The sequence below is a fragment of the Urocampus carinirostris genome, chromosome 2, assembly GCF_059441175.1.
Source record: "Urocampus carinirostris isolate Australia breed hairy pipefish chromosome 2, RoL_Ucar_1.0, whole genome shotgun sequence".
Taxonomy (NCBI): Eukaryota; Metazoa; Chordata; class Actinopteri; order Syngnathiformes; family Syngnathidae; genus Urocampus; species Urocampus carinirostris.
In genome coordinates, this window is record NC_142350.1 from 53,396,034 (window position 1) to 53,414,091 (window position 18,058).

At 39.9% G+C, this 18,058-nt stretch overlaps 1 protein-coding gene across 1 annotated transcript in view; it reads right to left on the minus strand.

The window, feature by feature from the left end:
• Window positions 1-18,058, minus strand: part of grik3 (glutamate ionotropic receptor kainate type subunit 3) — a 176,015-nt gene that overhangs the window by 11,037 nt on the left and 146,920 nt on the right. The window contains exon 13 of the mRNA XM_088327081.1: window positions 4,511-4,728. Within this exon, the coding sequence (XP_088183207.1) occupies window positions 4,511-4,728 (218 nt within the window). The remainder of the gene's footprint in view (window positions 1-4,510; window positions 4,729-18,058) is intronic.

Genomic DNA, 18,058 nt, shown 5'->3' on the forward strand with positions numbered 1-18,058 from the left:
ATAACAACATTGTTTACAATAATAAATTAAGACGCTTGTTATGCTCACATTTAATTGAATTCAGTCTTGAAATTTATTATATGGCTCTCACTGAAACACATTTCCAAAAATTGTGCTTTTCTGGCTCAAAAAGTCAAAAAGGTTCCCAAACCCTGAGTTAGACCGAAGAACAGAAATAAATCATAGCATAACTTAACGCAATGGTTCTTAACTGGTCTGTCTTTAGGTCCCACCATTCCATCCAAATGACAAGCTGCGACCCAAATGAAAAATATGGCAAAAAAACTCCCCTTTTCAAATGTATCACATTAAAAGAGTGTTCAGATTAAAGTAGTGATATTAGAATACATTCACTTTGATAAAACAAACACATAATGACCAGCAAAACCAAAACGACTTAAAGTACCGGATATACTCGTATATAAATCCACATCGCATATAAGTGATACCCTAAAATGGCTTTAAAATAGCCAAACACTAAAAGACGTCCGTTCCCAAAATATTGAAAAATTCTGTATCTCAATCATAATCACTTAATTCTGTGGAGCATAAAGATCAATATACTGATAAAAAGCTATTATTATAACATGTTTAAACCAGATACAATACCTTCCAACAATGTTTAAATGGCGAACACAATATGTTCATATTTTAAAATCATTTCCTTTTTCGACTCAAATAGCTGTTGTCACTGTTTTCCACTTTTCCTTCCACTTACCAAAAACATTCTAAGGACCCATTATTATGGGCAGAAAAGGAAATAAGACAAACTAAGTCACGGTAAAAATAGATGCGGTCTCTTTTAAACACAATTCTGACAATGATGATTGACTGAATTACAAGAAGACATCGAGCAAGGTTAATTGTCATCTAAAATATAATTGACCCTTCGTTTTTTTGTTCTTTTTAAGCATTATGTTGCAGAGGCAAAGGCCTGCAAACCACTGAAAACCACGTTTGGGTCCCAACCCTTCAGTTGAGAAACACTGGCTCAAAGAGTCATGGAAGCACCATCATGGACCACGCCTTTGACTTAGAAGCACATTTTTGTGTTTGTAACATTAGCTAAGATCACAGAATGCAGTCCTGAAATTAATCATGACCTGTGTTTAAGAATATCAGAGTAAAGCCATTGTCGACACTTTTTTTTTCGTGGCAGGGTGTGCATATTTCTGTGTTTAGAACATAAGCTAAAACAACAGATTGTCCTACAATGAACACGTCATGGCGACACCGTAGCCTACAATGTCTTTTATTAGTGGCACATTATGCCGATTTTGTGTTTATAACATTATGTAATGTAATGTTTATTGAAAGTATTGTTAGATACATTAATTCAAACATGACACAAAACTAATGCTGAGAGTGAGCATGGCCAAATTTGGTCACCTTACGCCCCCTCCCTTTTTCAAAGAAAATTTGAAAAATCTATCTCTGCCAACCTTAGTAGGTCTAGGCACCTGTAAACGTACGCAAGACGAGAGACAGAAAACCTCTAATCAATCATGACCTACCTAAAAGTCATGGTAGCTCTGTTGCCGACATCGCTTTTTTTCGTGGCAGGCTGTGCAGTTTATGTGCTTACAACATTAACTGAGACCACAAATGGAAAGGAAGACCGTGAATCAATCGGGATGCATCCTGAAGAAAGTCATGGCAGTGCCGTCGCTGACCAAGCCCTTCTTTAGTGGCACAGTGTGCCGTTTTCTGTATTTATAGTATGTCACAAAAGTGAGTACACCTCTCACGTGCCTGCAGCAAATTCATGATAATGTTCAATAGAATATCACTGAAGAAACATTACTTAATTAAAATAAAAATAAGTATGTCAACAAAAGCCATGGCTTACTGGAAATATATAATGTGGTCTAATGAGGCAAATATTAAATTATTTGGCTCAGATGGTGTGAAGCATGTGTGGCGACAACCAGGTGAGGATTGCAAACAAATTTATGTCATGCCTAAAGTCAAGCATGGTATTGGAAAGGCCATGGTTTGGGGCTGCATGAGTGCAACTGGAATTGGGAGTTACATTTCACTAAGAGAAACATAAATTTGATGTACTGAGAAAAACTAGAGCAGAAAATCTTACCCCTCTCCAGAAACTGGGTCGCAGGGCAATGTCCCAGCCTGATGATGACCCCAAAATTTACTTCTAAGATTACCAAAGATTTTCTAAAGGGTCTAAGGGTAAAGGGGGTGGACTGGCCAAGCATGTCTACGGATCTAAATCCAATAGAACACCTTTGGGGCATCCTCAATCTGAAGGTGGAGGAGCGCAAAATCTTGAATATCCCCCAGCTTAGTCATGTTGTCATAGAGGGTGTTATCAGGGGTTTAGCTACCAATGGCTTTATTTTTGAGGGTACAGATAAAATAACTCTGCTATATAAGTTTTACACAGGCTTCCATTCATTATGTCTAAGCAATGTTTCTTTAGTGTTATTCAATTACATGTTATAATGAACTATCTGCAGAAATGGTTGGGGTTAACTCACTTTTGTGACATACAGTATAACATAAGCTAAGGCAACAGATAGTAATGAAAGCTTGAAATAAATATTGATGTATCCTGAGAATGTCATGGTGACACTGTCGCAGACAATGCCTTTTTATTCTTGGCACAGTGTGCTGTTTTTGTTTTGATAACATTAGCTAAGACCACAGATTAGAACAAAGACCTGAAATCAATCATGACGTACCTTGAAGAAAGTCTGGTGGCACTGTCATAAATTTGGCTTTTTTTCAACAACACGGTGTGAAGATTTTGGTGTTAATAACATTAGCTAAGACCACGAATTGGAAGGAAAACCTGAAATCAATAGTGGCATACCTTGAAGAAAATCATGGTGGCGCTGTCACAGACCACTCTTCTTTTTAAATGGAATGGTGTGCAGGTTTTTGTGCTCATAACATTAGCTAAAACAACAGAACAATCAAAGAAGGAAAGTCACGCTGGAGTAGCTTTGACAATACTGTTATTTTGCGGCAATGTGTGCATATTGTGCCCACTATAACTTTAGCTAAGAATGCAGTTTGGAAGGAAGCAAAAAAATTAATCATGACATACTTTTAAGAAAGTCATGGCCATTGCGGACAAAGCCGGTTTCAGTGGCACACTGCACAGATTTTTGTGTTTATAACATTAGTTAAAATGCAGATTGGAACGAAAACCTCAAATCAATCTCGACGTTTCTTGTAGAAAGTCCTGTGGTGTTGTCATGGACTACGCCTTTTTTAGTGGCATGGGGTGAAGACGTTTGAGTTTACATTAGCTAAAACCACAGTATAGAACAAAGCTCTGAAATAAAAAATTGTGTACCTTGAGGGGCTTAAATGAGCTGTGACTCTTGAGGTCTTTAATTAAAGTGTGACGCTATCTTGGCGGATTTGCACATTTCGCGGGCGGTTCTGGTCCCCGTTAACCACAAAAACTGAGGGATCCCTGTCGTTACTTTCAGAGTAACGCAGTACTTTTGGGTGTCAGTAATCCGTGGGTAATGGAATTAATTTTAACCAAAGTAACTAGTATTGGTAATTAATTACTCATCTTCAGTAATACACCCAACACTGGCTAAGACCACACTTTGGAAAGAAAACCGCTTTCTTCCATCTTTGTAACATTGCTAAAATCCGTTCAATACTGTCTCAGTCTGATGCGGAAATTATAATTCATGCATTTGTTACCTCCCGTCTCAATTACTGTAATGCACTACTCTCTGGTCTCCCGAAGTCTAGAATCAAGTCTATTCAGCTGGTACAAAATGCCGCAGCGAGGCTTTTAACTAGGACAAAAAAGTACGATCACATAACACCTATTTTGGCTAACCTGCATTGGCTCCCAGTTAGCCATAGATGTGACTTCAAGGTTCTCTTAGTATTGTACAAAATCATACATGGACTTGCTCCCTCTTATCTTTCAGATCTGATTTGCCCCTATGTCCCGGTCCGAAGCCTACGATCTGAGAGTGCCGGTCTTCTGGTGATCCCAAGAGCAAAGAAGTGTTCTGCTAGTTCGAGAGCGTTCTCCATCCGGGCACCGGTGCTGTGGAATGCTCTTCCCCCTGAGATCCGATCTGCAACCTCAGTGGAAATATTTAAATCTAAACTTAAAACTCACTTCTACTCCATAGCATATGAATAACCTACTCTTCTCGTCGGCTGAAAAATAGTCTGTGTAATATAGTGTAATAATCTGTGAAGCCCTTTGAGACTCTTCGTGATTTAGGGCTATACAAATAAAGATGACTTGACTTGACTTGACATTAATCATGCCCTACCAGAAAGAAAGTCATGTTTGGGCCATCACGGACCACACCTTGTTGTGATTTTTGTGTTATAACATTAGCTAAAACCACAGAACAAAGACCAGAAATCCATCATGACGTATCTTAAAGAAAGACACACTGACGTTGTTGCAGACCATGCCTTTTCTTCGCAAAACAGTGTGCGGATTTTTGTGTTTACAACATTAGATTACAACAAAGCCATGCAATCAATCATGCCATACCTTAAAGAAAGTCATTGTAGCTCCATCACGGACCACGCCGTACTCGATCTTGGTCTGCTTGGCAATGTCGTCGGCTGAGTCGACCGGTGTATCCATCCTCTCCACAGTAAGGAATGCCGCCAGGTTGGCCGTGTAGGACGAGATGATAATGAGGGTGAAGAACCACCAGATGCCGCCGATTATCCTGGTCGACAGAGCCTTAGGCATCAGCTCGGAGCCTGTGCAAGATCAAGGATAACTGTCTCAGTTTTTGTAATTAGCAGACAGGGATGGTTGCACGGCAATAAATGTAAAATAAATGCAAAGGAAGCAGAACAGGGGAGATTTACTCGTGAAATAAAACATTTTATGTAGTTCTGGGAAGCATGTTGAATTAGATGGGAGTTATAAACTTATCAACTATACCTTGGTCTATAGACAAGTTGTTTGAACATTGCAGGAACTCATTTTGTAATTTAACTGGTTGGGGTTCTCCTAATTAGATATTCCCTCATACTCTGCACTGCTTATCAATTGTCCCACTGAGCTAGGCAAGGCTACTTTATATTCTTATAACTAATTTCATACATTCTTGTGCAACTTTATGCACTTCAGACATAAATATCGTTACAGAAGTGCAAATTTAGGGAAGAAGACTGTTGGGAAAACAATCTGCATTAAAAGACAGTTACATTTGGAATGACTACCAATGGAAATTAAGATTCAATTTCAATCTTCCACCATGTTTACTGACTCCACTAATTAACCCGTGTCAAAAGACGAGAGTTTTTTTGTTTTATATTCATAAACAGCCAGGGCTTAGGTGATTGAGCAGGTTGTCCAGCTAACAGACGGTCGACTGTTCAATTCCAGCAATACCCGTATACAAGACACTTTGCAAACCATGCTACTGACACTCGTGAATGTGTGAATATTTGCTGATGGCCTGACAGGCCATAGGTGCAAAATGGCAATCATGGTTTGCTTCCATCAGTTTCCCTCAGAACAGCTTTTTAAATTTCACACCAGGGCACAACAGATCCAAACAAAATAATGGTTTTAGACCTTGAGAAAAATGATCATATCTGGCAAAGATCGTTATGGACAATATAACTAACTGCAGTATCATATGGGAAGTATCTGTATATATAGCTTTCTTTTAACCATCAATCGCTATACAGATTTTTTACACCTATTGGCAATTAAGAATCTGGCCAGCCTGGATTGCAGTCAATCTTATCTCTAGCCCATTTTTCCGTAGAATTTAGTACGCTACAGGGGCAATAATGTCTGCTTTCATTTGATCATCTGTAACCGTGCTTTTTGATAGACAAAAAAATTCTCGCTGGCAGTCAGTTCTGGCTTACCTAATATCAGAGGCAAATATGAAATGAAATAAAAGGTAATTGGAAAATGTATTATTATCTGCCCAGGCTAGTCAAAAAAAGAACGTCTTTTATTGTTTTTAAAGCTACAAAGTTTCATCACTATATATGATTCTTAGCATCCTTGGTGGATAGGGGATTTTATTTTTTATTAATTAGTTCTGCAGATTTACATTGCATAACTTTTGTGTCATTTTAAAAGGGACAGTACACTCAAACCTGTCAGGGTCCTGCCTCCTGGTCCCCGGGATTAGAATAATCCTCATGAATCGTTTACATGACGAATAACCCCTCTTGCGTACATGCCGATTGTGAGCAATATAATCTAAGAGGCTAACATGAGTGATATCATTAAAAAAAACGATTTTTCCGCATCTAACTTTTGACATCAATGAAAAGATGATTTTAATCATGTCGATAACAAAATACAACATTGTACAATGCTTGTTTGCTTTTGTTCCAAAACTAGGCTCCATTGATATAAATCTGTTTACAAAGTGTGCTGTACGTGGCTTTCTTTAAGCATAGACACTCCATAGGAATGGGTACAACGCTTGTATCCAATGTGTATGGACTGTGGCATCTCTCTGGAAATTCACTTGATCGGCTTGGTTTTAAGAATGGATTGGCCACGAAAATCGAGAGGACACTGATTGGCCAGAACTTATCATCTACCTGTCTAATTTGCTGCTTGACTTCCTCACAGGGATACCACAGGCAGTTCCGCACGGCATTAACACCTTCAGCACCATCATAATGAATATGAGGGCACCCCCAGGGTTGGATGCTAAATTCCGACTTCTTCACTTTGCTGATCCATGACTGCACCCCAACATCCAGATCCAACCTGTCTATTAAGTTTGCGGACAACACAACTGTTGTGGGTCTCATCAACAACAGCGACGAGGCAACCTACAGGAGTGAAGTGAGCAAGCTGGCCCGGTGGTGTAAAGACAATGATCTCCATCATAATGTGGAGAAGACCAAAGAGATTATTTTTGACTTCAGGCCACAAACTGAGCATGCCCCCTTCGCGATCAACTGTGCTGCGGGGCAGAGGGTAAGCAGTACCAAGTTCCTGGTTGTGCATATCAGCATGGACCAGTCCCGGAGCCAGAACACCTCTGGCCAAAAAAGCCATCAACGCCTGTCCTTTTCATCAAATACTGGTGGGCAAGTGCTCATTGAGACCATCCTGATCAGCTGCATCACTGTGTGGTATGGCGTGCTCTTCCAATCCACTCATCCATACAGTGCATCGTGAGAACAGAGGTCATTGGTGTCCCCTACACACCTCTCATGGCTATATATGAAATGAAATGAAATGAAATGATCTGCATTTATATAGCGCTTTTCAAGTCAATGACTTCCCAAAGCGCTTTACAATGTGCTCCACATTTCCCAATGGCGGCCCTGCAGCCATGTAAGGCGCTAACCTGCTTATTGGGGGTATTAGGGGTTCAGTGTCTTACCCAAGGACACTTCGACATGTAACACGGGCGAGACGGGATTCGAACTGGGATCCCTTGATCCAAAGACGAACGCTCTACCACCTGAGCTACTGCCGCTCCCGCCCCCAGGATTGCAGGTGACCCCACTCATACATCTCAAATCCTCTTCAACCTGCTACGTCATGGAAAAGATTCTCAGAACCAGAACTAGCAGGATAAAGGACAGTTTCTTCCTTCAGGCTGTCAGGACATTGAACTTTCTCCCGTTCCCTACCCGCTCCCATCCGTCTGCCTTCTTCGACCTTATGTATTTTTATACTTTTACATGCATACTTTTTTTTCTTTTTTGACCTTCCTGCTATTTGTATTGTGCCTTATTTATTGCATGTTTGCGCACGGGGAAGAAAGGGTCATTTTATTTGTGCTGTATGTTGTGCATATATCATATTTAATAATATCGTTGAAGTGCAGCACGGCGGCGCAGTGGTTAGCGCGTGTGCGGCACAGTTCTGAGGTCATGGGTTCAAATCCAGCTACCAACCTTCCTGTGCGGAGTTTGCAGGTTCTCCCCGTGCTTGCGTGGGTTTCCTCCGGGCACTCCGGTTTCGTCCCACATTCCAAAAACATGCATGTCAGGTGAATTCTCCGGTCAAAATTGTCCCTAGGTGTGAATGAGCGAGCGAATTGTCTGTCACTGTGTGCCCTGCGACTGGCTGGCAACCAGTTCAGGGTGCCCCCTGCCCACTGCCCGAAGATGGCTGGGATGGGCTCCAGCACCCCCGCAACCCTACTGAGGATAAGCGGTACAGATAATGGATGGATGGATGAATATTGTTGAAGTATACAGCAAATTACATGTGCAATCCTATTTTCTCGACTGACTACATGCTACATAGGTGAAAACCATCCCAGACATGGATTCAGGCATCATTTACCTCTATCCGTGAGTTGTACTCAACAGCTACGTTACGACGTCATTTAAAAAATCTGAGCCAGTGGACCGTAAACGCTCACATCCTCTCCGCTGAGCAATTCAGCTTCAGCAATGGCCCACTGACTGATGCTAAACTTACTTTATATCTCATCTCTGACAACCTTTAAAATACCCTTGCGGTCCGTGTACACCGTGTTACTTTCCGGAGAAGATTTATGACAGCAATTCTGAAGAGTAACAAGCCCACGGAGGAGGGCGGCTGGAGAATGGAGAGGGTGGGCCGACCGCTCCGCTCTTTAACCTCTTCCACCAAATTTGATTGCGTTTGTCCTCTGCGGCTCGGCAGAGGCTCGGTGCGGTTACAAACAAGGGAGGGACGCTGCTATCGCTTAATTCACTGTGACTGAAGGGAGGGGAACGCTAGCGCTTGTGCTGAAAAGCGCTAGAAGCACGATTAAATTCCACGCCGTAAAAAGCCGCTGTCAGCACCGGAGAGGAGTTATACAGCCTACATGGAGGTGCAATGGAACTCTAAGGTAGATGCAAAAGTAGATCAGCCGTGTGATGGAAAGGTAATAAAAGACAACCAAATTTTGTTCCTACAAGTGTGCTAATTCACAGGGATAGAGAATGAAATTGCAGGGGTTTCTGGAGCCCATCCCAGCAATCATCGGGCAGTGGGCAGGGGACACCCTGAACTGGTTGCCAGCCAATCGCAGGGCACATGGGGACAGACAACTCACTCGCTCATTCACACATAGGGACAATTTGGACCGGCCAATTTACCTGAAAATGCATGTTTATGGAATGTGGGAGGAAACCGGAGTGCCCGGAGGAAACCCACGCAAGCACGGGGAGAACATACAAACTCAGCACAAGACATTTCCCAAGACATGAACTGTGCCGCACATGCGCTAACCACTGCGCCGCCGTGCTCCTACTGAGGATAAGCGGTGTAGCTAATGAGATGAGAGAATGAAATCAATCTGACAAAAAACATTTTTAGATTTCTTAACTCAACAAATAGACTAATATTTATGTGTTGACGTTGGTTGCTGAGCTTCGAACAGAATATAAAAGTATGTGAATGAACAAGCTAACGTGTGAAATTCTGGCAAATATTTAGACAAAATATAGATTAATTGCCTTTTTTAAAGTGGGCTAATTTGATATTTCAGCTTATACAGACGCTCCCCTACTTACGACCATTTAACTTACGAAAAACGGTGGATACGATGTCGAAAAATATCCGGACATTCCTGTAAGTTAGATTTGGTATTGTGCTCATTTTTCCAAATACAGGTACAGTACTTTACTGTAGTGCTTCTTTCTTCCGCTACCTGCTTGTGGCGCTGTGAGAGGTCATCCAGCCTGAAGAAGAAATTCCCTTCCTCTTCCTAGTTTGTGTGTAAACATTCTATACTGTATCTCCAGCGAGCACTTTGACATTTTCATTGTTTAATATCTTGTGCATTTATTCAATATGGTTGGTTTAAAGTGTAAAGAAGAGGCGAGCTGTTTCATTTGAAATGAAAGGGGAATATGGAAGCTGGATGCGGTTGAGAATATGGTTGGATCACATTTTTTGGACAGCTAAGACAGAGGAGGAAGTCGCCTAACTCTTGAAGCCCATCTTCCAAAAGTAAGTTAAACTTAACCTTATTTATCTTTCTAGAGCATATTATTTTATGAAATGTTTATTTTTAGTACAAAAAAAGACAGGTTACTTAAAAAAAGCCTTAAATATTTTTATTATTATTATTATTAAATATCTGTAATTATAGAAAAAGCAAGATCATAAAAGTTACACTACAAAAATGACAAGGGAATAGGTACACTCACAGTAAGTGCATGGTTAGTTGACTTCATCTTTTTTTATGCTAACAAAAGCATTTAACTTTTGTATCGGTTCGAGTAACATTTCTTGTTGTACAACACAAGAAAAAATTAAGCTAAAACTACTTAAAGAGTGGTCCGGTTGTTTATTTCAATAGCTAAGTCATCTAGTTAATCAGCCTGGTTTTATGAAAAGCTACAGTCGCACGCATGGAAGAGGAAGTAATTTCATCTATGCTGTTTGTTGTGCACATAGCATTTTTGACAATAAAGTTGAAAGGTTGAAATAATCATCACTTCTTCTACGTTGAAGTTGTGTGCTTAGCTCAGAGATTGTGAAAACAAACAAGATATTGTGAATACCTTAAAGATCTTAAGACAAAAGACTGTTTTAATTCATTTTTATTCAAATACATATACTGTATTAATGGCTCATTCGATGTGCTAAACATGGGTAATTGTATTTTGCTAATAGATTGGCAAGGGAAGATAAACAATAATGAAAGCTACACTTTAGACTGTTCAACAGTGTATGAGTATGAGGTAGCTTGTTTTTTATGCTAACGTAAAACTTTAATTTAATAATTTTGTAGTATTCGCTTAATAAGAATGGATACGTACAATATGAAGAATACAATGGGATTAATGTAAAAAAAATATTAACTAACATAGGTAATGCTCCTGAAAGAATAGTCAAACCTTCTTATTTTAAAAGGTAATTTATCTGGGTAATTCGCCTGGGTTTCTTCAAGAAAAGGTAACAAAGCTAGCATAAACTGGATTTATTTTTACAAATTGCCAGGGTGACACTGCATTTCTGGTATGAAAGCCAATTTAGTGGCATACTTTGATGTGGACTAGGAATGCTAACATTAAAAACATAGCTAATCACATTATAATGACAGGGAAATTGCTTTTTTAGCTATGTGTCTTTGTTGTTAGCTCTTCTTAATTACTGTTTTGACTCTTATTTCCTTTTTATTTTCAGAAAAACTTGTGACAGGAAAAAAAATAGCATAATTTGCAATCCGTTTCCCGTCGTGGAGTCAAGGCGTCAAGGAATGATCACACATATGTTTGTTGTGGAGTGGCGACCACATTTCTAGCGCTTTGTTGCTGTTGCGCCCCGTTGTCTTCGATGTTCTTTGTGTTGTCGGTGACACCTCACTCCCACAGACAAGCTGCTGGATTTCTCTTTTTTGTTCTTGTCTTTTTTCCTAAATTCCTCCTTCCACTTTAACGTGGTCATTTGCATTTTACACTCGTCAAGAAAATGGCTTCCGCCTCAGATGCTGTCACCGAGGTTGGCAGTTAAGTGTTGTGAAGAAGAAGTTGTTTTTGAGACGTCAAAAAAAAAAAACACTCTTAGCGCTGAATACCGATCGGACTACGTGCGTACAACTCAAGGGTCGACAACCTTTTTGAAGCAGGGGACTATTTTTTTGTGACTCATTAGCGAATGGATAAAAGTTTGCAATGCATTTCTAAAATTGCACGTTTTCATTTTACTCTTATGTTGTGACTACATTATTATGATGTTATAACCAGGTTTTAATTGTAGGAAGCAGGACTACAAAAGACTCAGTCAACCATTAAATAAATCCTTCCTTCTATAAAGACCTTGATTGGCTTAGATAAATCAATTATAAGCTAATCTATAAAAGGAGAAAATTGATCTTTGAATTGAAATACGCTAATGTAAATAATTATACATTTCAGTCTGAAATCAAATGTCCTAGAAAATCACAATGATACATCATTGGCAAGATCATTTCAGAACCGGTCCATGGGCTACTCAGGTTTTCTTAGGGGACTAGTTGCTGCCTGGAGGCTGCGGTATGCGACCACAGATCTCAAAAATCCTTTGAAGTTCGGGTGCAAATGGTGGCTATAGTTGTCAAAGATGCATTCTCGCTAGGCTGCCATAGACAGGAAATATCGATCTTACCTAGGGTGCAATTGAGGACCATAGGCGCTAAAAAAATATATTTAGATTATCTGCTATGCATGGCTGTAAACAAAATACAAATTTTAGCTTGGCTACCATACATAGTTGTAGACTTCAAAGATTAATTTTAGCTAGGATACCATTGTGGGCTATAGATTCCAAAGATTCATTCTGACAAGGCTGCCATTGGCGACTATAGACATCGAAGTTCCATTCTCGCTAGGTTGCCATTGGTGATCACATATTTCAAAGATCCATTTATGCTAAGTTGCCATTGGCGGCTATGAACGTGAAAATTTTATTCTAATTATCCTGCCATAGATAGCTATAGATGGGGATCAATAGACTGCCAAGGAAGTCAATAGACAGTTATAGACCTAAAATATCCATTTTAGCTCGGCTGCCATTAGCGGCTATAGCTGTCATAGATCCATTCTCGCCAGGCTGCCATCGAAAACCACATAAGTCAAAGATCCATTTTAGCCAGGCTCCCATAGACAGCCATTGATGTCAAAGGTATATTCTCGCTATCCTTTGACAAACACAGACAACGGGTCAGGTGCAATCGACATTTCGTTCTGTGTGCATTGTTACACAGAATGACAATACAAGGAAATTATTATTATTATTATTATTATTATATCAAAGTTCCATATTAGCTAAGTTGCCATCAGCGGATATAGATATAAAATACCCATTCTATATCTATTGCCCAAGATCACAGCTAGGCTGCCATAGATGACAATAGCCGTCAAAGATCCATTTTAGCAAGGGTGTCAACAGTTTTAGATGTCATCCCTTTTAGCTAATATCTTAAAGATCCACTCTAGTTAACCTGCCTCAGATTGCCATGGACAAAATATTATTTTAGCTACCATAGATGACTGTAGACATCAAACAATCATTTTAATCTTGGGTGACATTGCTGACTATAGTCTTCAAAGATCTATTTTTGCTAGGCAGCCAACGACCACAGTCACCAAAGATCAATTTTAGCCAGGCTGCCAAAGACGGCTATAGATAACAAGGATCTCTTCTCGCTGGGCTGCCATTGACAACCACAAAGGTCAAGGATCCATATTAGCTAAGACCCCATTGGTGGTTATAGATATCAAAGATCCATTCAATAGCTATAAACGAAAGATCCATTGCAGCTAGGCTGCCATAGGCGTTATATGTCAGAACTGTTAATACAAGCAATATAAAAGTGAAATAATTCGCCAATTCTTTAATGGTTATGTGCTTTAAAAAAAAGAAAACATCAAATTCCTACACTTAACACTTTTCGCCAGATTATTTATGTTTTATAGAAACAGAGCCTTTGGAACTTCTGAAGGCGGCCATTGCCAGAAGGAAATACGTGTGAAAAGGTCAGCCATCGTATCTAATCATCGTGAGTTCAGGCATTCCTAATCAATTCAAGCTGGCACGGAACTAGATACTTTGGCAAATAGAAGATATTTGACAATTTTTTGCACCCACCAAGACTCCTTTTACACGACTTAAATTCCTTTGCGTCATTAAAAAATATATACGTCGAAAAACATCTGATTCGACCCCTATAAAAAGCAGTCATAGAAATAGTTTATAGCCGTGTTACCTGACCTTTATTGAACCGGGTTAGATGCTTGACATTATCCTACCGGGAACTGCCGAACAAAAATGTCACAAACGGTATATGTTATTGTTATACGGGCTGAGCATTCCCATTCAAGGTTTATAATAGTCTCTATTAAAAGTCAGTAGTACCAAATGTACTGCATTGAAGCGCAGGGAGGAAGTCAATAAAGGCCAGCCGAGGACGGTAAAATGATTTCTAAGCCGCAGATCCTTCCGCCGTTATTATTTGACGATTTTCTCACTTAAATCCGAAAGCCCACCGGGCGCTTCTTACTTTTTTAAGGTTCTCACCTTTATTGGGAAAGTTTTCTTTGGATTTTAGCAGCCACTCAAAGAATGAGACCAATTTCAATATGTGTTTATATGGAGACAATAAATAGATATCCTTGGTTTTATGCAAGGCTAGTGAGCTCTTGATGGTTCATTCTATGCTTAATTTGGTCCATAAAAGTGTACTTTTTAAACTCCTTACCCGCAAACCTTGTTAAAATGGATCTTGAACGTCAATAGCCGTCAATGGGACTAAATGAGAGCATGAATTAGATACTGTAAGGCAGAGATCACCAACATTTTCAAGGTTAATAGCTACTTTCACTCTGCTAATTAGAAATGAAAAATAGTACAATTAAAAATGGACTTTATATTTCTAAATATAAAATGAAATAAATATTTGAATAAACATCCTTACAAAACAAATACATACAAATAATATATGAATATTAGCAATAAATACAATAATAATAATAATATATATTTTTTTTTCATTATTGTTGTTACAGTATTTTATGAACTTTTAAATTTTCAATTTTTTCCAAGTAAACAATTTGCGGAATGAGGTAATGTAGATTTTTTCAATGCTGATTTTTTATTCTCTTAGTTTTTGTAGCTAAAAAACTGTCATGATTACCTAAATGGAGCCACCTGGGGTAATCATCTGACGCGCTGGAATGTGCTCCCTGATTGGTTTATGTTCCCTTTTTAAGCACGCTACGCGGAGACCTCTTCGTCTGAGGATACTTCTGTACCCCGTATGACTCTCCCGATTACCTGTGCCTTCTTGTTTACCTGATTCTGCCTGCCTGCCTCCGATCCCACCTGCTTCCGTCCCACGCTACGATCTTCTCTCCAGTCCCGGTAAACTCGACCTGCTTCCGTCCCACGCTACGATCTTCTCTCCAGTCCCGGTAAACTCGACCTGCTTCCGTCCCACGCTACGATTGGCTACGTGTTCCGAAGTTGTCTTCACGGCGTTGCTGCTGACGTTCGACGGTCATCGCGTCTCCCGCTAACCCTGTACGCTTCCCCAAATAAAAGACTTGTAACGAACGCTCTGGGGTCTCCTGCTCTGTTCTGGTCCTCCTGACAAAAACATGTGTTCAAATTTTGAAAGCTGTAGAGTAACATTTCTGAGATGCCAGTCTGCTGTTGGTCAACGTCAGTTAAGATGCTAGTCTTCTATTGGTTTGTGCCACATTGTGAAGGTGCCGATATTCTATTGGTTGAACTACTTCCTACAATGCCTTTCTCTCTTTTTGTCCGGTTCAGATTGTGGTGGGTGAATTTCAGTGAGTGTCATACAATATTGATTTTTTTGTTTGTTCTGTATTTATTAACTATGTGTCCAAGATTTGCAGTGATGGTAAAGTGAGAAGCAAAAACATAATAACCATGGAAACAAAGCTTTCGATTATCAAGTCACCCAAATAACTCACATGAGTCATTACCTCATGTCGCGTAGCCGTAACCAACCACTGATAGGAACTACTATTTAAAATAAGGAAGCCATTGAAGAAAATATTTCTCATAAGGGCATGACAATATTTACAAGTAAAAGTTTCATTTTCCATCTACTTTTACGGTATTCCCCCCCCCCCCCCCCCCCGCATCCACCCACTACGCTACTTGACCAGCTCAAGTCACATTACAGGTAAGCTAAATAAAATGTAATTTTTCCTTTACATATATTTTTTTTATACTGCTATATAATCATTTACACCAATTTTACACATAGGTAATACTTAATTTCTACTATTTTGTTATTTTAAAGTTTTAATATGGGTCCTCAGGGGTTTGGTAGGCATTTGCTGATTAACGTGGGTTTTCTATCCCCCGCAATGCTGCAATTTCACTTTGCGATTCCCACCTTCTATCCCGGGGGTTTACTGTATAGATAACGTTTGATTCAATGATCGTAACCAATCGACGATCAGGATTACATAAATGAGACATCGAAATAAAAAAATCTTGTGAGGAGATCCATACAAATGGATGTTTATTATTTAATTGTCTGTTGCCGTTTCCTCCCCTTTTAGGCATCCACCGCTAACTCCACTCTATCAGATCACGTCACCACAAATTTAAATGAAATGTAATTTTTCTTTTACATGTATAATTATTCAAAATGGTATTTAATCATTTTTACATGTATCAAAGATAGAAAACTATCTACCTTTTTGTTATTTAAACATGTTATCTGGGGTATCGGAGATTTGGAAGGCATACGCTCATTCCATCCCCCACTATTCAGCAATTTCACTTTGCAATCCGCACCTCAGCACAGATTAATGTCATATCTTGGGGTTTTAGTGTAATGATAACATTAACATTGGCATACGTAGTACTTACTATATACAATTTTGTTATTTTATTGTTTTCACGGCAAATTAACTTTCAGATCCCCATCTTTGAACAGATTAATAGAATATAATATAATTTACTTTTATTGTCATTCTTTGTAACCATGCACACAGAACGAAATGTCGATACACCTGACCCGTACAGTTAAACTGTAGCGAGCCGATGCAGCCGCAGCCAAACAGGGCGCAGCCATTTTAATCATTAGGTGACCAAACCCCCCAATTCCAACCCTTAATGCCGAGCACCAAGCAGGGAGGCAATGAGTACCAATGTTGTAAGTCTTAGGTATGACCCGGCTGAGGCTTGAACCAGCGACCTCTCAGTCTCGAAACGGGCGCCCTACCATCTAGGCTACCGAGCGTATCCCAGGGTTTCACTGTAATAATATTGTCAACTTTGGCATAGGTAGTACTTACTATATACTATTTTGTTATATTAATGTTTTATCTGGCCTAATGGGGGATTTGTTAACTGCCATAGGTTTCTATTCTATGCTACACGGCAAATAAACTTAGAGATCCCCACACTGAATAGATTAATGTCGTGTCCCAACGTTTGACTGGAATAATATCGTTAAGATTGGCTTTGAAAATCTTTTCTATTGTCAAACATTCCAAGATTCTGCCGGGGTTACCCCAAGTGCAACCTGGCCTGTGCAAATCCATCACACTTGCCAGTCGCTGCAAAGTAGACAGCCGGCATTCGTCAAAATGTCCCTCAACGCTGCGTTTCTCCTGTCCCTTGCGCCCTCAAGACGTTCTTTCAGGGTCAGCGACAGGCTTTGTAGTGGGAAATAAACGCTGCCACCATATCTAGCCTCTTTCAATGATGCCTGACAAGATTCGTGAATCGTTTTTTGAGGGGGAACAGCAGGTAGGTGACAAGCTTCTCGCTATGTCATGTAAGCCGTCTCGGTGAGGAACAATCAGCAAACGGGAGAGAAAAAAATAGCGGTAATAGACTGTTCCTAACCATGTGCACAACATCCGAGCCAATAGAGTAGAGGCAGTTACGACAAAAATGTTCTGTAATGTACAAACAAAACCCATATACGCTAGAGAAAAGCATGTGGTGTAAGGGTTAGGGACTAGAAAAGGCAATCTCTGGGACTTGTTTCACCCAACAAAGGGTACACTACCATCTGCAAGCCATTTGAGTGTGCCATTCCCGTGGTTTGCATTGCTTTAAAATAAAGCACAACTCTGCACTCCACAAGATAAATAAAGTCAAGTCTTGTTTATTTGTATAGCCCTTAATCACAAGGAGTCTCAAAGGGCTGCACAGCCTACACATTATTGCAAACTACCGACTATTATTACACCATCCCCTGATCTAAAACCTACATGAGGGCAAGGAATAACTCAAAACCTTGAAAAGGACCGCATACGAGGTATCCCCCCTTCCAGGGTGGCCAGGCTGCAACGGATGTTGCAATAACAAACAATGCACAGATATTGGGAACATGAAATATAGGTAATTCATAAACTGTAGAATAAAATAGTGTTTTAGCCTAAATTTATACAGTTCCACTGAGGTTGGACATCAAATCTCAGGGGCAGAGCATTCCACAGCATTGAGGCCCAAATGGAGAACGCTCTCGTACATGCGGCTCTCTTCTTGGCTCTTGGGATCAGGCTTTAAGGACACTCAAAGCTTTCTTTGAGCTGAATTTGGTTAGGAAAGAGCGCAATATAGGGTTTTTGGCATGCGCCCACTATCTCCAAAAGACGCATTGCAAGTGAGGTTCTCAATTTGGCC